This window comes from Ornithorhynchus anatinus, chromosome 19, assembly GCF_004115215.2.
Source record: "Ornithorhynchus anatinus isolate Pmale09 chromosome 19, mOrnAna1.pri.v4, whole genome shotgun sequence".
NCBI classification, from domain to species: domain Eukaryota; kingdom Metazoa; phylum Chordata; class Mammalia; order Monotremata; family Ornithorhynchidae; genus Ornithorhynchus; species Ornithorhynchus anatinus.
The window spans coordinates 15,062,093-15,085,958 of record NC_041746.1 but is presented as its reverse complement, the minus strand read 5'-3'; the positions used below and the strand labels follow the sequence as shown (position 1 = coordinate 15,085,958).

The following is a 23,866-nucleotide window of genomic DNA, read 5'->3' as shown; positions in this document are numbered from 1 at the left end:
CTCTGCCCAAAGGAAGTGTTAAATAAATGCCACTGATGGATGGTTGATTAGAGTGTCATCACCCGCCCGCCTCATCCTCCCATCTGTCATCTCTCCGGGACTCATGACCCCTGTCCCTTTGGCTTTTTTCCATTGTTGCTCAGGTCAGAGCGTTTAATGCTCCCAGAGCACTGAGTGCTCAGAGAGGGTCCTGAATCCTGCCTAACGGGGAGGCTGGAAGCAGCAGGAAAGTGGTGGGGTGGTGCCAGCAGACAGGGCAGGAGCGGAGAATGGGGGAAGAACAGAGGCCTGGTGGAGACTGAGGGGACATGAGGTTGCCGGGACTGGGGAGGGGAAACAGCCCCGCTAGCCCAGGAAATGAGAGACCGATGCAGGTGGGAGATGCAGCAAGCGCTCGATAGATACCGTTGATGATGACGATGATCCCGGGGAGCGGCGCACACTCTGTCGTTTATGTCGATTCAGCGCGACTCTTATTTTTTCACCTGCTCTCTGCTAGGGAGCTTCGGCGATAGAACGAGCATTAGTTCTGTCAGTTCTTAGGCCTGGGAGTCAGGAGACCCCAGTCCTGCCATATGCCTGCTGGATGATCTTGGACAAGTCACGCAAAATGTGGATTAAATGCCTTTCCTCCCTCCCACTTAAGCTGCGAGCCCCATGTGAGACGGGGACTGCGCCTGATCTATCTTGCATCTCTTCCAGGGCTTAGCACAGTGTTTGGCACATAATCTCTGTTTAACGAATACTACCGTTCTGTTTAGAAGAGCTGTCTCCCTTATTTATATTTATATTAATGTCGGTCTCTCCCTTTAGACTCTAAACTTGTTGTGGACAGGGATTATGTCTGTTATACTGTTATATTGTACTCTCCCAACCTCTTAGTACAGTGTTCTGCACACACTAAGTGCTCAGTGATTGCAGCTGACTAACTTTCTGTCCTCTGGGGCATTACCTTCCACATTGTTCTTGAGGGTTGGATTGAGTTGGCCAGATGAGGATGAGTATGTGGTGGGGAGAAGTGGGGTGCTATTCTCTCCTCATCCTAAATTTCTATCCTCCAGACCCCATGCTACATGACTCCCGCTTCTCTGGCTAAATCGGAAAGCTGGATAAATTGTCCGTGTCCCCTGAAGAAAGCCATCCCGGTTTTCTGGTCGTTTTCCGACTTTGCCGACACCACCTCCGGGCTGGATTTTTGGAGAGGTCGGTGGGAGGGTTTGGCTCAGCCGCCGGGGAGCCCCGACCTCAACTGCTCTAGCCGGACTCTAGCTGCCCAGAGAAGCTGTTCTCCGGCCTGGTTCTCACTGACCCTCACCTGGGTCCAGCTGGGAACGAGGAGACCCGATTCGAACAAACCCAGATGAGTCCCTGGGGAATTAGGGACCGGAACGCGCAGAGAGAAAGTGCCGGAATCGTTGGCTTAAAAATAAACGGGCTCATCTGCATGTTATTTTGCCTCTCATTTGCATGATAATGTGCTAATGTTAAAGTGAATAGAAATACCCGCCCCCAGCTACTTCTTCCCTCTAGTGCTCCCGGCTCCTGGGACCTTTCTTTAAAGTGGGGTAGGTGGGAAAAATTCCTGATTGGTTCTGCCTGACCTCCTCGGCTACACTGGAGGGGTGGAGTCCGTCCCAGGAGAGATGAGTTGCGAACCACCCACCTCCTTCCACCTCCCCAACCCCTTCGCTTCCTCCAACCCACCCCTCTACCCCTGCCCCCGGCGAAGAGCGGTCCTCCTGGGGATGAGAGACAATGGCCTTTCCATGGTATAAGGCCTGCTCCCTCTGGACTGTGGACATTGCTCATTGTGGGCAGGGAACGTGTCCACCACCAGCTCTCTTTTATTGTACTCTCCCAAGACCTTAGTCCGGCGCTCTGCATGCAGTAAGAGCTCAGTAAATACCACCGATGGAATGATTGAATGCTGGCTATCATCAAGGAGGAGATCATCAACATCATTTTGCTGCTATTAAAAAACTGTGGTGACCCCACCCCTAGGATACCGTGTGCATTTCTGCCCTCTACCTCCTCATAATAATAATTGCATTAGTTCTGCCTTGACTATGTACCAAGCATTGTACTTAGCGTCGTGTTAGACACAAGGTAATTAGCTTATTAGTTGAAGTTCCTGTCCCACCTGGGACTCCCAGTCTAAGAAGGAAGGAGAACAGGAATTGAATCCCCATTTTACAGATGAAGAAACTGAAGACTGGAGAAGCTGAGTGATTTGCCCCAGATCACACAGCGGGCGGTCAATCGATTAGTGCTGTTTATTGAGCACTTACTGTGTGTAGAGCACCGCTCTAAGCACTGGGGAGAGAACAGCACCACAGGGTTCTAAACTCTGGGGAGAGAACAGCACCATAGGGTTGGGCCATTGGCGGAGCTGGGATTAGAACCCGGGTCCCGTGACTCTTGGGCCCACGCTCTTTCCACCTAGGCCCCTGCTGCTTCTCTAGAAAAGACGGGACAGAACGGGAGAGGGGTTGTGGAAGAGAGACCAGGAAGATCAGAAGACCGGAGGAGCCTCCATATGCAGACAACCCAGTTCATCCACTTTGTTTCCCTAGTGCCAGCTAACCCGCTGGGCCCCGATATCGTCTATCTCACTGCCGATCCCTTTCCCACATCCCTCCGAATCCTGGAACTCCCTCCCCTTCCATATTCGCCAGACCACCACGCTCCCCACCTTCAAAGCATTATTAAGGTCACATCTCCCCCAAGAGGCCTTCTCCGATTAAACCCTCTTTTCCCTGGCTCTCTCTACTCTGCATCACAGGTGTTGCTGCCAGATCTGCAAGTCTGCTATCATCAGTGGTATCTATTGAGTGCTTATATGTGGAGGACTGTACTAAGCGCTGGGGAGAGAGGATAATACAAGATTCGGCAGGCACGTACCCTGCCTTCAAGGAGCTTACAGTGACCTGACCCTTTCAGGAGCTCCTGTTCTTGCCATCAGGAGAGAGGCTGAGGAGAAGCGGGATTTGGGATGCTCTGCTGCCGATACAGTCCTTCTCTGTCGGTTCTGGGGTTTCCCGTCCATCTGGTGACCCTTCCTTCTGCTTCCCCGAGTGCTCTCGGCCTTTCTCCCAGCCCCGACGTGGGGGAGCCGGGCCCATCTGGGTCCGTCCTTCCTTGCCCCGTCTCTCTCCAGACTACGCGGGGAGGGGTGGCTTTTGCTGCTTGTTAGTGGCTCGGGAGGATCAATAGAAACCAATTAAATTCCCCGGGCCTGCGTGGGAGCTGTTGGAGCAACCCAAGCGAGGGTCGGAGGAGGGAGATGCCGGGGAGAAAGAAAAGTCCGTCTGCCGACCTGGGAGGACAGATGGGGTCCGTACAGCAGGATCCCCGTCCGTAAAGATGCCATTCTTTCGGGATAGCGATTTCTGGTCACTTCTCAATGATGGTGTTTGTTAAGTGCTTGCTATGTGCCAGGCACTGTATTAAGTGCTGGGAGGGATATAAGCAAATCGAGTTGGACACAGTCCTCTCTCCCACGTGGGGTTTATAGTCTCAATCTCCATTTTCCAGATGAGGTCCCTGAAGCACAGAGAAGTGCAATGACTTGTCCAGGGTCACATAGAGGGTTGCGCTCTTCCCAGGCCAGAAGTGTCAGGAGATGCGTCAGGCTGCCCATCCGTCCCTCTATAGCTAACCTCCCACTGAACGCCTCCCCTGCCCCCACTGGAAGTGCTAATGGGGGCCTTCAAAGGCTTCTCCTTCCTGTCTCTGGGGTGACCAGGCCCTGTCTCTGAAGTACCGTCCTCTAGAGACCGAGGGGGCCTCTTGGATGCCAAATCCTCAGCATCAGGTCTCCACTGAGAGTTGGAGTATCTGCCCCTTTCATATGTGAGGATTCGTGTTCTGGATGTGTGCTTCTTCTGTGAATATGTGTGCCTCTTTCAGTGTGTGCAAAGGCATGGACCTGGGCATTTACATGTTTTTTTGTAATGGTATTTGTTAAGCACTTACTGTGTGCCAGGCATTGTACTAAGCACTGGGACAGATACTCTTGACTCTATTTATCGCCATTGTTCTCGTCTGTCCGTCTCCCCCGATTAGACCGTAAGCCCGTCAAACGGCAGGGACCGTCTCTATCTGTTGCCGACTTGTTCATTCCAAGCGCTTAGTACAGTGCTCTGCACATAGTAAGCGCTCAATAAATACTATTGAATGAATGAAAGGTTGTTCACAGCCCGTGGCCCCCATAGGGCTCCCAGTCTTAATCCCCATTTTAGAGATGAGGTAACTGAGGCCCAGAGCAGGGAAGTGACTTGCCTCAGGTCACACAGCAGACAAGTGGCGGAGGTGGGATTAGAACCCATGTCCTTCTGACTCCCAGCCTCAGGCTCAAGCCACTAGGCCATGCTGCTGCTTGTGTGTGTGTGTGAGGACCTTTGCTGGTCCTCCCGTGTTTGTCCACATGGGCCCATGGCTCAGGCCAAAGCCTTGGGTCGCATCGCCCGGTTTCCGAGCTACTGCTTTACTGCTAATCATAATGGAATTTATTTAGTCCTTACTCTCGGCCAAGCATTGTGTTAAGCACTGGAACAGAAACGAGATAATCAGATGATGCACCGCCCTGTCCCACAGGGAGCTCACGGTCTAAGATAGGGGGAGAGCAGGTATCTTGTCCCCATTTGATAGGCGAGGAGACTGAGGCAGAGAAGTTAAGTGATTGCCTAAGGGCATCCAGCAGGCCTGTGACAGAGCTGGGACTTGAACCCAGGTGCCCCGATCTAGGAGTCAGACCTTCCCACTAGGCCACGCTGCCTTTTCGGTCCCCATGGAGGCTCTCTGAATGAGAGGACCACCGAGGGAGCTGCCTCCCTCGCTCCCCTGACCACCTCGGTCTTCCAGGAACCCCTTGGGCCCGGCCCAGCTCCCTCTACTCTAATTCCATGCCGGCCAGAGTGTTGACTAACACCGTCTCTTCAGGACCCTCCCCCCCTACCTACCTCAGCCCCTCTTCCCCTCCCTCGTCAGCGGGTGGCAAACCCGTCATCCAGGGTGCCCTGGCTGCCTTGGTGAGTCTGATGATTCTTTTCGTAGTATTTGTTAAGCTCTTACTCTGCTCCAGGCCTTGTCCTAAGCACTGGGGTGGATACAAGATAATCGGGTTGAACACAGTTCCTGTCCCACGTGGGGCTCACGGGCTCAGTGCCCATTTTACAGATGAGGGAACCGAGGTAAGGAGAAACGAAGCGACTTGGCCAAGGTCGCACAGCAGAGGAGTGGCGAGGTCAGGATTAGAACCCAGGTCCTTCTGACTCCCGGTCTCATGCTCTATTCACTAGGCCACGCTGCTTTCTGGATCTCTGGGCTAGGGTGACCCGGGGTGAAGGAGTTGAGGGGAGGGCAGGGGAGGGAAGGGCAGTGCTGGAGAGCCTCAGGGGTAGGGGATGCATCAAGAGAGGCCCAGAGGTGGGGGAGGAGGGAGAGCAAAAAGGGTACGGGGAGTGGGGGAGGAGGAGACCGGGCCCCTCCCTGGCACGAATGCCAAGGCGGGATGAAGCCGGGTTTCTGCTTTTGGCTAATTTTCTCATTCTGCCATCGATCCGGCTGCTCCTCCCGGAGTCTATTAGCAGTCAGCGAGTGAAAATATTTCCCACTGGGGGCCCTGACCTCAGACGGGGGGAGTCCAGAGCAATTTGTTCAGACCGAGCAGAGCTTTCCCTCAGACTTGTTCTCCGATTTATGCCGAGAGGGCAGTGGGGGAGGGCTGGGCCAGGCACCCTGCCACCCGCCGCCGGCCCCAGGCCCCCCCTCTGGTTCTGCTGCTGCCCAGGCAGGGAGGGGGCGGGGGGAGCGGTCGGGACAGGAGCAGGGAAAAGGGACGGATGTGGGGATGAGAGTCCACACTTGGGGGTTGTTTCGGAACAACCCTGAGGATCCTGGAGCCGTTGGCTAGGGTTGTCAGTCACCTCTTCCGCACGACCTCTCCCCGTCCCCTACAGATCCCCCTCTAGACTGTAAGCTCGTTGTGGGCAGGGAATGTGTCTACTCACTCTGTTATATTGCGTTCATTCATTCACTCACTGTACTCACCCAAGCGCTTAGCACAGTGCTCTGCACACAGGAAGAGCTCAATAAATACAAGAAGCAGCGTAGCTTAATGGATAGAGCACGAGCCTGAGTTCTAAACTCAGATCCACCCCGTGTCTGCTGGGTGACCTTGCGCAAGTCACTTCACTTCTCACTTACCTCATCTGAAAAATGGAGATCAGGAGTGTGAGCCCCATGTGGGACAGGGACTTTGTCCATTCTGATTAACTTGCATTTACCCCAGCGCTTGGCACATAGTAAACGCTTGCAAATACCCTTAGTACTATTGTTATTATTATTACTACTGATTGATTGACACCCTCCTTTCTACTTTCTGAGTGGCTCAGTGGAAAGAGCCTGGGCTTGGGAGTCAGAGGCCATGGGTTCAAATCCCGGATCCGCCACTTGTCAGCTGTGTGACTTTAGGCAGGTCACTTAACTTCTCTGTGCCTCAGTTACCTCATCTGTAAAATGGGGATTAAGACTGTGAGCCCCACGTGGGACACCCTGATCGTCTTGTATCCTCCCCAGCGCTTAGAACAATGCTTGGCATATAATAAGCCCTTGACAAGTGCCGTCATTTTTTTTTTCTGTCCTTCACCCCTGTTCAGTTGGCAGTGTGTCCTGTAGCCACTAGGCAGAGCTCCAGATTACCCTTTCATTGATCAAAGCAATCCCCCAGGGACCAGCCTGGCCCTTCTCCTTCCTCGGGACAGGGCAGCTTTTTCCCCTCCTCATCAAAACCCGTAGCCTCCCCCCGACCTCCATTACCGTTCTTTTTATGACTAACTTAAATCCCTCATGCTGCAGGCGATACTCGTTCTCTTGCCCCGTCCTCAGCGTTCTCACCGGCATGGAGGCAATAGTTTCCTCTTTCCTGCCTCCGAGAGAATTCCCTCAGAGTGTTCTCCTCTCGACTAGGCCCTGGCAGATCCTGGAGCAGAAAGCTGCAGTGACTCAGAACACTTTGTAAGGCTTCAGCAAGGGAAATAGCTGTCACTGCCTCCCACCCCCTTCCATCCTGTGGTATGTCCTTATAGGCGTGGCTGTCGCTGGGCTCCCGGTAGGCCCAAAGATGGTACCTGGGTCATTAGAGTGAAGGATTCTAGGAGGTTCTGGGCTGGCTTCCCTTTGGGGAGAACGATGGAGGGAGAATTACGCTCAAACTTGCCAAACAAATGAAAAAAGTGTCCTGAGTGTCACAGCTTTTGAAATGGATAACCTGGAGAGCTGTCTGGATGTGGGGAGGGGACAAAGGGGAAGGGGTAGCTGGGGGGGCAGCTCATCTCCCAGTGACTCAGTTGCCCTTCTCCAAGTCACAAAGAGACTGGAGCCTAGCCCGCGGCAGTCGCTGCTTACTGCTGGGAGGGGGGCTGCCTGGGACCACCGCACCATGAGAAAGGGAGGGGAGAGTAGAGCCAAGGGTCTTAAATCTCCACACCGTTCAATTTTTAAACCTCAGAGTTTATCCCCACCTCCGCCCGTGCTTCCAAATGCAGCGGAGGTGCCCGGGGAGAGTTGTAATTCCGGGAGCACAGGCGAGGTTTATGGGGTTTTAAACCAGTCAAGCCAAGAGCCCTCCTGGAGCAGGGGCTGAGCGGGGCAGGGAGGGTGGAGCAGGTCATGAAGGGAGGGGGTAGGGTAGGGAGGGTGGAATGGGGCAGAGAGGGCAGAGAACGGGGCAGGAAGGGCAGAACGGGGCAAAGAAGATGGAGACGGGCAGGAAGGGCAGAACGAGGGAGCGGGAATCTAGCCTGGCATCCATCGAAGCTAGACACTGCCTGCAAGGGAAAGCCTTGGAGGTGACATGAAACCTTTTTGTTTTAATAGTTTTGGTTAAATACTTACTATGTGCCGACCACTGTACTAAGTGCCGGGGTAGATACAAGCTAATCAGGTTGGACAAGGTCCCTGACCCACTTGGAACTCCCAGGCTTCACCCCCATTTTCCAGATGAGGTAACAGGCCCAGAGAAGTGAAGTGACCTGCCCAAGGTCACCCAGCAGGCAAGTGGCGGAGCCGGGATTAGAACTCAGGTCCTCTGACTCCCAGGCCCATGCTCTTTCCGCTAGGCCATGCTGCTTCCCAGGCTCGTTAAGGAGGTTGGATAAGAGCAAGAGGGAATGCATTTTGTCTTCTTCTGGTCACCCCCGCTACCCTTATGCCCTGGCTTCTGGCCTAGGCCCAGCCACCTCCACCATTAGTGGGTTTTCATCTTCATCCCTTAAAGGCCAAATTCTTGTAAGTGTTTTCAGCAAGTTTAGAGGAAAGCCTTGCTTGTCCCCATATCGGTTCCAAGAGGTTCAGGGTCAGGACCCCTCCCCAGACGTTGTCTGTTGCCCAGCAAGGAACGTTAGACTCTGATCCGGGGACGGGGCAAAGGGCCAGGCTGGGTCATCTGGGTGAGTTTCCTGCCTCTGCACCACTGACGATGTCTTCCCCGCCGCTTTCCCCAATTCCTTCCTGCCCTCGCACCCTACCTGGGGCCTTGGTGGGGGAGTAGGGGAGAGGCCATGGAGGCAGCAGAGAGCCTTTTGAGCATTTAGAAGGCAAAGAAAGAGAGTGAAGGTCCTCACCTTCTAAACCGGAGCCCTGCCGTATCCTGAATAGGAAAAAGCAGCGTGGTCTAGTGGAAAGAGCCAATCAATCAATCGTATTTAACGAGTGCTTACTGTGTGCAGAGCACTGTACTAAGCTCGTGGGAGAGTAAAATATAACAATATAACAGACACATTCCCTGCCCACAACGAGCAAAGCCTGTGAATATTTGAGCACTGTTAAGCAGACTGAATTATTAAATGTCCATTTACATTACATGCATAAAAGGATCAATAAACATAAAGAGCATCCAGGAGCAGAGGGGAGGTAGCTTTGGAGGAAATAAGGAGTTGGTTAGACCTAGACTCCTGAGGGAGGACAGCTCTGCTCTTGGGGGTGCTGGGCTGAGTGTTTGGGGGTGAGGGGAAGATTTTGGAGGCCCCAGGCTTTTCTTTCACCTCTGGGAAGGGCTTAAAAGCCAACTCCCAATTAGTCATGAATTTCCAGTCTGTGGTTCTTCCAAGATTTTGGTTTCCATCCTGCCTGAGTGTTTATTGAGGCTGAATAATAATTAGGGTAGTCTTTATGTGCTTACTATGTGTCAATCCCTGTAGTAGATACAAAATAATCTGGTAAAACACAGTCCTTGTCCCCCATGAGGATCACAGTCTGAGAGAGAGAGAGAGAGAACAGGAATTTAATCCCCATTTTTGTCAGTCAGTCAGACAATCCTATTTCCAGAGTGCTTACTGTGTGCAGAGCACTGTACTAAGCACTTGGGAGAGTACAATATAACACTAAACAGACACATCCCCTGCCTACAAGGAGTTTACAGTCTAGAAGGCGAAACAGACCTTGATATAAATAAATTGCAGATAAGTACATTGTACCAGATTGATTTTACAGGTGAGAAAACTGAGGCCCAGAGAAGTAAAGTGACTTGTCCGAGGTGACTCAGCAGGCAAGTCGGCATTAGAACCCAGGTGTCCTGACTCCCGGGCCTCTGCTCTTCCCCACTAGGCTGTGAGAGGCAAAGTGGGTAAGGAAAGCAATCCCCACACACAGCCCCAGGGAGAATGCCTTTTTCCTCATGTCCCTTTCGCTTCCTCACAGAATATCATCCCCAACCTGAGCCTGCAACCTGAGAGAGCGGGAGGAGAGAAAGAAAGGAGGAGAGAGAAGGAGAGAGAGAGAGAGAATAACGATAATAATTATGGTATTTGTTAAGCACTTCTATGTGCCGAGCACTGGGGTAGATACAAGATAATCAGGTCCCACGTAGGGCCCACAGTGGAAGAAGGAGGGAGAACAGATATTGAATTCCTATTTTGCAGATGAGGAAACTGAGACACAGAGAAGTTAATTGACTCGCCAATGGTGAGGTCTACATGTGCAAATGAATGTGGCTGAAAATCCATCAGTCGATCGTATTTAATGAGTGCTTACTGGGTGCCGAGCATTGTCCAAGGTGCTTGGGAGAATACAACAGAGTTGGTAGACATGATCCCTTCCCACAGGGAGCTTTATCGTCTCTTCCGCAGAGAGCAACAAAGGGTAAATACTGAGTTGTGTGGAGAGTTTCTCAGGTGTTAGCTGATATGCGACTACTATTTTCTTCAGACTTATTGTCAGACCACAGTACTGTGCTATACCTTAAAGCAATTCCAAGTCATTCACATGCCTTTTTTTATAGTATTTAAAGCAATTCCAAATCATTCACATGCCCTTTTTTTATAGTATTGAAGTGTTTCCTATGGATCAAACACTGTTCTAAGTGCTGGGGTAGGTAGATGTTAATCAGGTTAGGCATTGTCCCTGACCCACATGGGGCTCACAGTCTAAGAAGGAGAGAGGACAGGTATTTAATTCCCATTTTACCGTTGAGGAAACTGAGGCACCGAGAAGGGAAGTAACTCACCCAAGGTCACACAGCAAGCAATCGGCAGAGCCGGGATAAGAACCCAGGTCCTTCTGACACCCAGGCATGGGTTCTATCCACTAGGTCTTGATAAGTCCCTGCTTCACTCAATCAATCAATCATATTTATTGAGCACTTACCGCGTGCAGGGCATTGTACTAAGTTCCTGGGAGAGTACTGAGCTTGTCGGCTTTTGGGATCAGTGCCTCTCTAGAACTTTATGGAATTTTTCTCCCTCTAGACTATATTCATTCATTCATTCAATAGCATTTATTAGGCACTTACTGTGCTCTGCACACCATACTAAGCGCTTGGGAGAGTACAATACACCAATAAGCAGGTACATTCCCTGCCCACAGTGAGCTTACAACCTAGAGGGAGAGATAGACATCAATATAAATAAATAAATGACAGATATGGACATAAGTGCTGTGGAACTGGGTGGGAGGATGAATAAAGGCAGCAATAATAATGAACTTATGAGCAGGGAATATGTTTACCAACTCTGTTATATTGTATTCTCCCGAGTACTTATTACAGTGTTCTTCACTGAGTAAGCCCTCAATTAATATGATTGATTGATTTCTCATCAGTGATACAGGTCCTTGTTAGGGTTCAGGTACTAATGATGTTGTGGGCACATGAGCACACAAGCTCATTTTGGGCAGGGAATGTGTCTGTTCTGTTGTTATACTGTACTCTCCCAAGCGTATAGAACAGTGCTCTGCCCACAGTAAGTGTTTAATAAATAAGATGGATTGATGTTAGCGAAATAGTTTTGCTTCAGGGCATCAGCTGATCACTTAAGCCTCTGGGGTGATTTGCAAAGCTAGAGACTAAGGACTAACCGATTGCAAATCCATCTTCCCTGAGGAGATGAGCCTAGGTAGAGAGGAGGTTTCTCTCCAGAAGAAATGAACTTGGTTCCTGTCTCTGTGAGCTGACCATCTAGAAGTTGTCTCACACCTGAAACAAGTGAAATAATGTGCTGTACCAGAATTAATGGTGAGAAGATAGAAACACTAGAAAGCAGGGAATAAAGAAAGAAGACAATACATTCCTGGCTAATGGGATGGCAGGCCTAGCAAGGTGGAGAAGTTAGCAACTGCATTTGGGGGAAATGGCTTTTTAGGGAGGTTTTGAAAGAGGGGAAGAAGTTGATTATTTAATTGATCGATTGACTGATTGATTGCAAGGGAGTGCCCAGCAGATGAATAGGTTGGAGGTATAAAAGGAGGAGGGGAGGGCCTAAATGGAGATAGAGAAGAGCCAGATTACCACCCTGGGGTGGGGGCAGAGGGGGAAATCAAACCAGGAATTGGGCTTCTCAGTTTTCTAGGTCCTGCCAGCACAAAGTGAGGTGAGGAATGTAGAATGGGGGAACCCTTAAGCTCTGCTGAAAAGGGACAGCAAGCAAGCAATCAATCAATCAGTAGTATTTGATTGATTTGAGAATAGGCATCAGAGGGAGAAGAGTGACCCTCTGAATGAATGAAGGTGTCCAGGAGACACAAGAGTTTGGGCCGGAGGTTTGTTTTTTCTTAAATGTATTTGTTAACCGCTTCCTTGGTGCTAGGTATTGTACTAAGCCCTGGCATAGATACAATTTAATCATGTTGGACACAGTCCATGTCTCACATGAGGCTCACAATCTTAATCACCATTTTACAGATGAGGGAGCTGAGGCACAGAGAAGTGAAGTGACTTGCCCATGGTCCCACAAAGACAAGTGGCAGTCAGGATCAGTCTCCCAAACTAAACCCCCCTTCTCCTCAGATCCCCCTCCCCTCCCCAGTGCCCCAACTCACCCCCTTTGCTCTATTCTTGCCCATCCCACAGCACTTGTGTATATATGTATATATATATATATATACATATCTATAATTCTATTTATATTAATGCCTGTTTACTTGTTCTGATGTGTATGTATATCTCTAATTCTATTTACTTATACTGATGTTATTGATGCCTGTTTACTTGTATTGTTGTCTGTCTCCCCACTACTGTGTGGGTAGGGGCTGTCTTTGTTGTTGAACTGTACTTTTCAAGTGCTTAGTTCAGTGCTCTGCACACAGTAAGCACTCAATAAATATGACTGAGTGAATGAAGCCAGGTCCTTCTGACTCCCAGGCCCATGCTCTATCCACTAGACCATGCTGCGTCTTACTTGCATTCTCTACACTCTCTTTCCTGGGCATGTTGGGGTTGCTGTTTTGACTTCCAGATTCCCCCAACTCCCCTCAAGTCCCACCAGACTGTGCTCAGAGAGCAGGTGATGCAGGGGTAGTTGGAGCAGACAGCCTGGAGTCCCAGGGAGGGGAAGTAGGGTGATGGTGGTGGTGAATGGGGGAGGATTGGTTTGGTCACTGATCTGCTTTAGCTCTGCCCCTTCCATGCCATGGACTCCCTGTCCATCTGTCCATCCTCACTTCCACCTCTGCCTCACTCCTTCTCTGGGACTTTCCTGCGTTGCCTCACACCCGATTGCTCTCATCTCAGCCCCATTCCTTTCCCACCTCTTGCAGTTCCTTCTATGCTGTCATAAAACTTCCAATATTTGTGTGTATGTGTGTGTTTGTGCCTATGCACACATGCAATCCTCAGTGAGCAGCCCTCTTGTCTCTGGGGACTTCTGAGATTTCTAGACCTACAGGCTTCACTGGGCAGATATTCATTCATTCATTTGTATTTGAGTATTTTGTATTTATCGAATGCTTATTTTATGCAAAGCTCTGTACTAATTACTTGGCTATGCCTCGTGTATGGCCTCAGAGCACTTCCGGGCTCCCCAAAGGGAGTGGGGAGGGGGTGAAGGGAAGAGGTCAAGGCCTGTCCATCACCGGCCCTGCCCACAGGCCCCTGACACTCTGAATCTGGAGTCAGTGGGAATTGGGAGGAAGCTGACTAATCATCTGTGGAGAGTTGCTGGAGCAGCCTGGGCACTAAGCCTTATACTCAGCGAAGTCGGTCAACCCGAGAGGCAAGCAGAGCGGACTCAAGACCTCAGCCGGGTCCAGCTCCTGCCTCTCCTTTCTCCTCCTGGACCCCCTCAGGCCAGCCTGGGCCCGGACCTAAGGCTGGGTGGACTTCCCTCCGTCCCTTCTGGAAGCCGGGACCTCGGAGGGGTGGCCGGAGCAAACGCAGCCAGGAGCCTCGTGTCGCGCCGAGGATCAGGATGGTAGCCTAATGGATAGAGAGTGACCACGTTCCCCAGAGAGTTGGGATGTAGGCTCCAGACCGGCTGCCCCTGCTCTGACATGCTCTCTCTCTCCCGCCTCTCCCCCAAGCTCCGGCCCAGGCCCAGATTGTCCACGCCGGCCAGGCGTGTGTGGTCAAAGAGGACAACATCAGCGAGCGTGTCTACACCATCCGCGAGGGGGACACCCTGGTCCTTCAGTGCCTGGTCACGGGACACCCCCGGCCCCAGGTATGGCCCCGGCAACTCCTCCCGGGAACTCCCAGATATCTGCTTCTGACCACCCCTGTCAACCCCACAACCCTCACCCAAGATGGGCATGCACCTCGAGATTAACATCACCAGTTTGCTTTGAATAACTGTGTGGGAGTCTCCTTGTTGGACCAGGGTTGTTTTGGGGTAAAAATTCGCAATATTCCTGTGCGTGTTGTAAGATTGTAAGGTCCCAGGGGGTAGGGGTCATGTCTACCAATTCTATTGTATAGTCCCCTCAAGTATTTAGTACAGTGCTCTACCCACAGTAAGCGCTCAATTAATACCACCGATTGAAGTGCTGTTTTAGTTTTCCACTCTGGTCTGACATTTCTGCCCACAAAGAAGGCCTTCAGGATTGGGATGGATTTTTTTTACCTGCTTCTTGAATGGGACTAAACCAAATCTCCCAGAGTGACATTTATTAAGTCCCTACTAGGTGCTGAGCACTGGAGTGGATACAAGTGAATCAGGTGAGAAGCAGCGTGGCTTAGAGGAAAAAGCCCGGGTTTGGGAGTCAGAGGAAGTGGGTTCTAATCCCGGTTCCTTCACTTGTCTGCTGTGTGACTTGGGCAAGCCACTTAACTTCTCTGGGCCTCTGTTACCACATCTGTAAAATGAAGATTAAGATTGGGAGCCCCACGGGGGACAACCTGATTACCTTGTATCTACCCCACCACTTAGAACAGTGGTTGGCACATAGTAAGCGCTTAACAAATACAACAATAATAATAATAATAATTAGCTTGTATCTACCCCAGGAATTAGTACAGTGTCTGGCACATAGTAAGTGCTTAACAAATACTCTTAAAACAAATGGGAATTCAATAACCCATTTTCAATAACCCGTTCCCCCTCCTACTTAGACTCTAAGTCCCATGTGAGTCCTGATTTTCTTCTCTCTAAACCCGAGTTCAGTCCAGAGCTTGGCACATAGTAAGTGCTGAACAAATACTGTAATTATCAATTAGGCAAGACAGCCTTTGGTCTCACGGTTTAAGAGATAGGGAGAGTAGATGTTTCATTCCCATTTTACCCTTAGCCTATAAGCTCCTTGTGGGCAGGAATAACATCTACTGCCTTGACTGTCCCAAGAGCTTAGGTCAGTGCTCTGTACTCAGTAAGCACTCAATAAATTGATTTTTTTAAATGATTGATTTTACAGCTTAGGTGTCTTGGGCCCAGAGAGGCTTAGTGGCTTGCCCAAGGTCATCCAGCAGGCAGAGCCAGGATTCTGACTTCTGGAACCATGCTCTTTCCACTAGGCCGGTCTAGAAAGTTTGGGAAATGAGGTCTGAAAAGAAGGGTCTAAGAAGCAGGTATTGCTCAACTTGGAAAAGAGCAAGGGCCTATCAAAATAAGTCAGTCCCTGGAGCTGTGTCCTTTGGGACGGAGGGGGAAAAGAACAAAGTAGAATGGACTTAATCTGCAGCAGGAAGGATTCAAGTTAGAGGTGAGGAAAATTGTGAAGACAAGAAGCATGGTGTGGCCTAGAGAAAAGATCACGGGTCTGGGAATCAGAGGACCTGGGTTCTAATACCAGCTCAGCCATAAACCTAATGTGGGATCTTGGGCAAGTCACTCAACCCCTTTGGGCCTCAGTTTTCTCTTATGTAAAATGGGACTTCAGTATTTCTCCTCCCTCATCTTTAGACTGTGGGACAGGGCTTGTGCATGACCTATCTTGTATTTACCCCAGTACTTAGCACAGCACTTACCAAATACCGCTATTATTATTATTTCAGGAAGAGGAGAGGCAGAGCTCCATTAGGGGAAGATGGTAGGCAATGATGGACAAGACAGGAAGACCTCTGCAACTCCTTTCCAGTATTTATTGAGCGCTTACTGTGTGCAGAGCGCTGTACTAAGCGGTTGGGAGAGTATAACAGAGTTAGTAGACAAGTTCCCTGCCAGGGCTGAGGGTTCTGGTTCCAGAAACTGAGCCTGGACCAGCCAGCGCTGGGCAAAGTTGGCATCAGGGGACAGGAAATGTGGCAAACAGAATAGTATTTATTGAGTACTTACAGAGTGCGGTGTCCTGTACTGAGCTCTTGGAGAATTACAACCGACAAGGCACTTGAGCTTATATGCTAAGAGACAATCTATCAGGATAGCCCCTGGGGGAGACTTGAGGAGAGAGGTGGGAGGGAGGACCAGCCAAGTGCCAGGGGTAGTACTCTGATGTGTTGTGTGGGGCTCTCCCAAGCACTTAGTTCAGTGCTAGTTCAATGGTATTTATTGAGCTCTTACTGTACTAAGCACTTGGGAGAGTAAAGTGCAACAGAGTTGGAAAACACATTCCCTGTCGTACTATGAGCTTAGTCAGTGCAGTCAATAAATATCATCGATGGATCGACTGATTCAGCACCATCCACATCACATCTAAATCCCTCCTGCTTCAGGCTCACCTCCCGCCCTCAGTGATAACGGTAATGAAGGTCTTTCAGAGACCTTCAACTACAAACTGATCATTCCGTCGTATTTATTGAGCGCTTACTTTATGCAGAGCACTGGACTTAGCCCTTGGAAAAGTACAATATGACAATAAAACAGACACATTCCCTGCCCACAACGAGCTTACAGCCTGAGCTATTGATCGATTGACTGATTCAGCGCCATCCACATCACATCTAAATCCCTCCCGCTGCAGGCTCGCCTCCCTCCCTCAGTGATAACGGTAGGAAGGTCTTTTGTAGACCTTCAACTGCAAACTGAACCCATGTCCAATAGCTCCCGCAGGGCTCTCCCTGCCCATGGGCTCATTCTCAGCCGGCTCCCTTCCCTGTCCCATTTTTAATGGTATTTGTTAAGCGCTTACTACGTTCCAGGCACTGTACTAAGTGCTGGGGTAGATACAAAATAATCAAGTTGGGCACAGTGCCCGTCCCACATGGGGCTCACAGTCTTATTCTCCATTTTACAGAGGAAGTAACTGAGGCCCAGAGAAGTGAAGTGACTAGCTCAAGGCCACACAGCAGACAAGTGGCGGAGCTAGGATTAGAACCCAGGTCCTTCTGACTCTCAGGCCCGTGCTCTATCCACTAGGCCCCGATCTTCCCTCCTTTTTCCCTCTTGCCCCGGTGCTCCCATCCCGCCCCAGTCGACCGTGGACTCCGCCCCGCCGGGCCTGTTCCTCTGCGGCCCTTGCCCTGTCCCCGGCCCTGCCCTGCCCGCTCCCTCCCCCAGGTGCGGTGGACCAAGACAGCGGGCAGTGCTTCGGACAAGTTCCAGGAGACGTCGGTGTTCAACGAGACCCTGCGCATCGAGCGCGTGGCCCGCACCCAGGGCGGCCGTTACTACTGCAAAGCCGAGAACGGGGTCGGGGTCCCCGCCATCAAGTCCATCCGAGTAGATGTGCAGTGTAAGTCATGGTGGCCTCCCTGGGCACCCCCCTCCTCTGTCGTGCCCCCCCGACCCACCGGGACTCTGCAGACGCTTCCCCATCCCTGGGTTAATCTCACCCTGTTGGTAATAATAATAATTGTGTTATTCGTTAAACACTTACTATGTGTCAGAAACTGTACTAAGCACTGGCGTAGATACAAGATAATCAGGTTGGACACAGCCCCTGTCCCACATACGGCTCCCCATCTTCATCCCCATTTTACGGATAAGGTAACTGAGGCCCAGTGAAGTGATTTGCCCAAGGTCACTCAACAGAGGAGTGGTAGAGCAGGGATTAGGACCAAGGTTCTCTGACTTCCAGGCCTGTGCTCTTTCCACTAGGCCACACTCCCCCAGCATATTGGTCCAGTGCCTGGAAGGGTCTGGCACTGTGGTCAGCCATTTCCCACCATCCATCTCCTCTCTGGGATCACCCCGGTGTCAGTGGGGGAATTCGATCAGTCAATCAATCGTATTTATTGAGTGCTTACTGTGTGCAGAGCACTGTACTAAGCACTTGAGAGAGGACGATATAACAGATAAATTCCCTGCCTATAACAAGCTTTTGGTCTAGAGGGGCAGACAGACATTAATATAAAGAAATAGTGGATATGTACATAAGTGCTGTGGGGCTGAGGTGGGGGGGAATAAAGGGAGCAAATCAGGGTGATACAGAAAGGAATGGGAGAAGAGGAGACGAGGGCATAGTCAGGAAAGGCCTCTTGGAGGAGATGTGCCTTCCATAAGACTTTGAAAGTGAAGAAGGTAATTTTCTGTCAGATATGAGGAGAGAGGGCGTTCCAAGCCAGAGGCAGGGCGTGAGCGAGAGGTCAGCGGCAAGGTAGACGGGATGGAGCTACACTGGGTAGGTGGGCATTCCTACATGACACTGGGTTGGGGGCTGAGGTTCACCCGCAGGGTACTGACCCCCGGATGTTGCCCTCTTTTCCCTAGGGAAGAGCCCTCAAAGCTCTGCAGAGTCCCGCCGGGGTCAGGGAGCCTGGGCGGCCAGAGGAGCTTGGGAGGTGGCTGGGACGGTCAGGGGCTAACTGGACTCACAGCTACTCTGTCTATGGACTTGATAACTCCCCCTCCTACGGGGGAGCTCCCGGGGAAAGTGGGGAATCCAGGCTTGGGAAGAGGGGCAACGGGATGAGGGGCAGGAAACTTGGCAAGGCCCGGAGGCTGCAACATCCTCAAGAGGTCAACCAGTTCAGCCCCCTGCCTCCAGCCAGGAAGCCTCTCTCTCCGCCGGGGCTGAGGAAGCCTCTGTGATTCTGGGGAAAGCCCATTTGGGGAGGGGTCCCAGCCGGCCCAAGACTCCCCGGGTGCCCCTGGAGGTGCCCTTGGAGTTGCCCATAGAGGTGCCCGGCGCCAGCTCCCGGATGCCTTGCAGACCTGGACGAGCCGGTGCTGACGGTGCACCAGACGGTGAGCGATGTGCGGGGCAGCTTCTACCAGGAGAAGACGGTCTTCCTCCGCTGCACCGTCAACTCCAACCCCCCAGCTCGCTTCATCTGGAAACGGGGGGCCGAGACCCTCTCCCACAGCCAGGATAACGGCGTCGACATCTACGAGCCCCTCTACACCCAGGTGAGGCCCCGGCACCGCCGTCGCAGAGACAGACCGGGACCGGAACCGGGAAGCCCAGTTACAGGCCAAACGGGGGGCCCCGTCCAGGGAACATCCACACATGCACGCTCACATGTACACATACACACATGCATATACACACCCATGCCTGCACAACCAATGTCCCTAGGAAGGACAGGAGTGAGCTGTGGGGGAGCGGTAGGACACAGCGTATGCTGGTTGGTTGGAGAGTGGCTGGGATGAAGCAGGGTAAGCTTCTTGGAGGCGAGGGCTTTGCTCTGGAGAAGGGAAGAGAAGGGTGGGCTGGAGCCGGGAGGCTTTTCCGGGGAGGTGGTCCAGCGTGGGCCCAGGACTGGCGGTAATAATAATAATGTTGGTATTTGTTAAGTGCTTACTACGTGCAGAGTACCGTTGTAAGTGCTGGGGGAGATACAGGGTCATCAGGTTGTCCTGCGTGAGGCTCACTCAGGTTGTCCTCTCCTCAGAAAGAATCCTCCCCTCAGTACCCTACGGCCCTTGCTCTTCTAAAATTTAATCCCCATTTTAAAGATGAGGAAAGTGAGGCACAGAGAAGTTAAGTGACCTGCCCACAGTCACACGGCTGACAAGTGGCAGAGCTGGGATTCGAACCCGTGAACCTCTGACTCCCAAGCCCGTGTTCTTTCCACTGGAGGTGGGCCGGGGAGAGCGGGGATTGAAGGAGACGAGCCAGGCCAGAGTGGAAGGGCCTGGGCTAGGAGACAGCGTGCCGAGGAGAGAGTTGATGCCGGGGGGAGAGAGAGAGGGCAGTGGGCTGATCTCAGCAGGATTCCATGGGCTTGGCAGGAGGTCCCGGGTTCTTTAACCTCCCTGGGTTAACAGAGCCCCTACCAGGGCAGGGGCTGGCAACCAGGAGCAGCCAGGGGTCCAGGCTTCGGGCAGGGGACTCCCACCGGGGACCCCCCACCTCCTCCCTACCCCTCCGAGCCTCCGCCCAGGCTTGGGTCCCTGGCGGGGTCCGGCTGCCCTCCCTTCGGCCCCGGCCACGTCCCGTCAACCGACCCCGCCTGTGCCCTCCCAGGGGGAGACCAAGGTGCTGAAGCTGAAGAACCTGCGGCCCCAGGACTACGCCAGCTACACCTGCCAGGTGTCTGTGCGCAAGGTCTGCGGCATCCCCGACCGCGCCAGCACCTTCCGCCTCACCAACACCACCGGTGCGTCGAGGGGGTTAGGGCTGAGGGGGGGGCCTGGTGGATCCAGGGGCGGGGAAGGGGGACGGGGGGAGCAGGATTGAAGGATCACGGGGGGGACAGGTTGAACTGAGGAATTGGGGATGGATCTGAGGGATGATGGAGGAAGGGGCCGAGGGATCAGGTGGGGGCAAAAATTGAAGGATCGGGGTTTGGGCCAGAGGGATTAGAGTTGGGGTTGAGGGACGCGGGGGGCGGCATCAAAGGATCAGGGGTGGGACTGAGGGAATTGGGGTGGATCTGAGGGTTTGAGGGTGGGATTGAGGGATCAGTGTGGGAGCAGCACTGAAGGTTGGGATGCGGCCGAGGAATTATGCGTGGATCTGAGGGCCTGGAGGTGGGGCTGAGGGATCAGGAGGGCAAGTGGGGGTTGTCAGGAGTGAAGGAACAGGCGTCGGGCTGAGGGAATGGGGGTGAATCTGAGGGATGGGACAGGACTGAGGGGTCCGGGGGAGGGAGGACTAAGGCAGGAGAGGGAGGGAAAAAGGAAGGAAGAGAGGCAGCAGCCTCCTGAGTTAGAAGGACTCGCCGAAGTAGGGCGGCTGGGAGTTGGGGTCCAGGCAAACCGCAGGGGACTGAATGAGGCCTAGAGGGGAGCTAGGGAGGAGGACCTGGGAAATCAGAGGCTCTCCCGAGCCAAGGGGCCCTCAGCTCTGGGAACAGCAGGAGACCCTTGCCCTGGGGGAGTGGGAGACCCTAGCTCTAGGAGCAGGGGGAGATCCCAGCCCCGACAGGCTGGAGAAAGCAGCAGATGGCTCCCAAACGGTGCAGAGCTGAGGCTCCAAATCTTCCAGCACAGTGGGGTGTGTTATTTCACATCAGATTTATAGGCTTCTTTAAAGTGGAACTGCTCGGACATCTGCCTCAGTCCCTGCCCTCCCTCAGGGTTCGGGACCCTTGTCTTTCTCCCCATCCCGCTGTCCTCTCCTCAGAAAGAATCCTCCCCTCAGTACCCTAGGGCCCTTGCTCTTCTCCCCACAGTGCTCCCTGGTCCTGCTTTTCTCCCCCAGTACCCTTTCTGCTCTTTCTTCAGTGCTTTCTTCTGCTCCTCTCCTCACACTGTTCCCTACCGCTGCTCCTCCCCTCAGTGCTCTTTACCCTTGCTCTCCTCACCACCGTACTCTATGCCTCTACTCCTCTCCCCATAATGCTCCCAGCTCCGATTCCTCTGGTCCCACAGTGCTCCCTGCCACCTGGCCCCAGTGCCGTGCCTCAGGGAAGTGGCTTTTCCCCCATTCCTCGCCCCCCCCCCACAACCCGCTGAACTCCGGGCCCTTCCGTCCCGTCCCCTCCCACAGCGCCGCCCGCCCTGAAGCTGTCAGTGAACGAGACCCTGGTGGTCAACCCCGGGGACAACGTGACGATCGTCTGCTCTCTGACGGCGGGCGACCCCGTGCCCCAGCTGATCTGGTCCCACGCCCCGGGCCCAATGCCTCCCAGCATCCTGCACCAGGGCGGGACGCTGAGCATCCCCGGGGCGCGGCCCGGAGACTCCGGCTACTACAACTGCACCGCCATCAACAACGTGGGCAACCCCGCCAAGAAGACCGTCAACCTGCTGGTGCGATGTACGTGTCCGGGGGCCCCGCCTGGGGCGTGGGTCAGGACGCAGGGAGGAGGGGCTGGTCAGCCCTGCCCTGGGCCAGGTCTGGCTGTCTCTAACCCCAAGGATGCCACGTTCCCCCGGCCTTATGGGGAGCCTCGCTTTATGGGTTCGTCCTACTAATGACTGTGGTGTTTGTTAAGCGCTTACTATGTGTCAGACCATCTACAGAGCGCTGGGAGAGAGACGAGATCATCGAGTCCAACATGGGGTCCACAGTCTGTGTAGGAAGGAGAACAGGGAATTGCAGGTGAGGGAACTGAGGTACAGAGAAGCGACATGACTTGCCCAAGGTCACCAATCCTGGCTTTGCCATTTATCCGCCGGGTGACCTTGAGCAAGTCACTTCACTTCTCCTGTGCCTCGATTCTCTCATCTATAAGATGGGGGTTAAGACCGCGAGCCCCACGTGGGAGAGGAACCGTGTCCAACCCGATTAAATTCTATCTACCCCAGCGCTTAGGACCGTGCTTGGCACCCAGTAAGCGTTTAACGAGTACCATGATGATTATTATTACTCAGCACCCCCGCAATAATCCGTCCCTCTCTTCTCCCCGACCCCGAGAGAGCAACTATCTCCGAATGAGCGGCGTTCTCTATACGCCGACGACTCAAGTCCGCTCCGTATGTAGAAAGAGGTGGAAGACTTGGCCTAGGACCTCCAGACGTGATGCCGGACCCTGAGTTAGGCCACTGAGGGAGAGCCGGGAAGGGGCGTCACCTTCCCAGAGTGGGATCCCAGGGTGGAGCCCGGGAGTCGGCGCCCAGGCCCGAACCCTCTGATCTCCGGTGCCCGTCTCCACAGCCCTGAGGAACGCCACCTTCCAGATCACCCCGGACGTGATCAAGGAGAGCGAGAGCATCCAGCTGGGCCAGGACTTGAAGCTGTCGTGCCACGTGGACGCGGTGCCCCAGGAGCGGGTGTCCTACCAGTGGTTCAAGAACGGGAAGGCGGCCCGGGTGACGGACCGTCTGCTGGTCACCCGCAATGACCCCGAGCTGCCGCCCGTCACCAGCAGCCTCGAGATCATCGACCTGCGCTTCAGTGACTATGGCACCTATCTGTGCGTGGCCTCCTTCCAAGGCGCGCCCGTGCCCGACCTCAGCGTGGAGGTCAACATCTCCTCCGAGACAGGTGGGCCTGGCCGGGGAGTTGGCCAGTCCAGTGCTGGACGCTGGGGGGGTGTGCCATGTGCGGCGATCGAGGCCGGGAGGGTGCGGCAGGCCTCGGCCTTGCGTTGGCACGCGGCGGCGGTCTTGGCGTTAAGGTGTGCGGTGGCCGAGGCTCGGTTGGGGAAGGTAGAGCGTGTGGTGGACAAGGCAGGGGGATGTGGTGGACAAGGCAGTCCGGGCCGAGGGCCGACGTGGAGAGCAGACCGGGGTGGGGCTCCTCGCCTCTGTGTGCCCACAGTGCCCCCGACCATCAGCGTGCCCAAGGGCCTGGCGGTGGTGACGGTGCGCGAGGGTTCTCGGGCGGAGCTCCAGTGCGAGGTGAGGGGCAAGCCCCGGCCGCCGGTGCTGTGGTCTCGAACCGACAAGGAGGCCGCCCTGCCCTCCGGGGCCGCCGTGGTGGAGACCCCCGACGGGAAGCTGCGGCTGGACAGCGTCAGCAGAGACATGAGCGGCACCTACCGATGCCAGACCGCTCGCTACAACGGCTTCAACATCCGGCCTCGAGAAGCCCAGGTCCAGCTCAATGTGCAGTGTGAGTCCTCGGAGCTTCCCGCCTCTTCCCTTCTCCTCCTCTTCCTTCACCTTCCTCTTCTCCCTCCTCCTCCTCCTCCTTCACCCCCTCCTTTTCCTCCTTCTTCTTCCTCCTTCACCCTTCTCGTCTTCCTCCTTCTCCTTCATCCTTCACTCTCCTTCAGCCTCCTCCTCCCTCTCCTCCATCCCTTCCTTTTCCTCCTTCGTCCTCTCTTCTTCCCCCTTCTCCTCCTCCTTCACCCCTTCTTCACTTCCTCTTCTTCCTCCTCCCTCCTCTTTCACCTCTCTTTCACCCTCCTCCTCCCCTCCCCCCTTATCCCCTCCTCTTCGCCCACCCTCCTCCTCTTACCCCCTTCGCCCTCCTTTTCCCGATCCTTCCTCCTCCTTCCCCTCCTACTGCA

At 53.5% G+C, this 23,866-nt stretch overlaps 1 protein-coding gene across 3 annotated transcripts in view; it reads left to right on the top strand.

The window, feature by feature from the left end:
- MDGA1 (MAM domain containing glycosylphosphatidylinositol anchor 1) overlaps nucleotides 1–23,866 on the top strand; it is a 39,345-nt gene that overhangs the window by 5,931 nt on the left and 9,548 nt on the right. For all 3 annotated transcript variants that reach the window (XM_029046871.1, XM_029046873.1, XM_039914850.1), the window contains exons 2-8: nucleotides 13,792–13,931; nucleotides 17,139–17,313; nucleotides 18,733–18,929; nucleotides 19,990–20,122; nucleotides 21,457–21,726; nucleotides 22,567–22,896; nucleotides 23,173–23,466. In XM_029046871.1, the coding sequence (XP_028902704.1) occupies nucleotides 13,792–13,931; nucleotides 17,139–17,313; nucleotides 18,733–18,929; nucleotides 19,990–20,122; nucleotides 21,457–21,726; nucleotides 22,567–22,896; nucleotides 23,173–23,466 (1,539 nt within the window). The remainder of the gene's footprint in view (nucleotides 1–13,791; nucleotides 13,932–17,138; nucleotides 17,314–18,732; nucleotides 18,930–19,989; nucleotides 20,123–21,456; nucleotides 21,727–22,566; nucleotides 22,897–23,172; nucleotides 23,467–23,866) is intronic.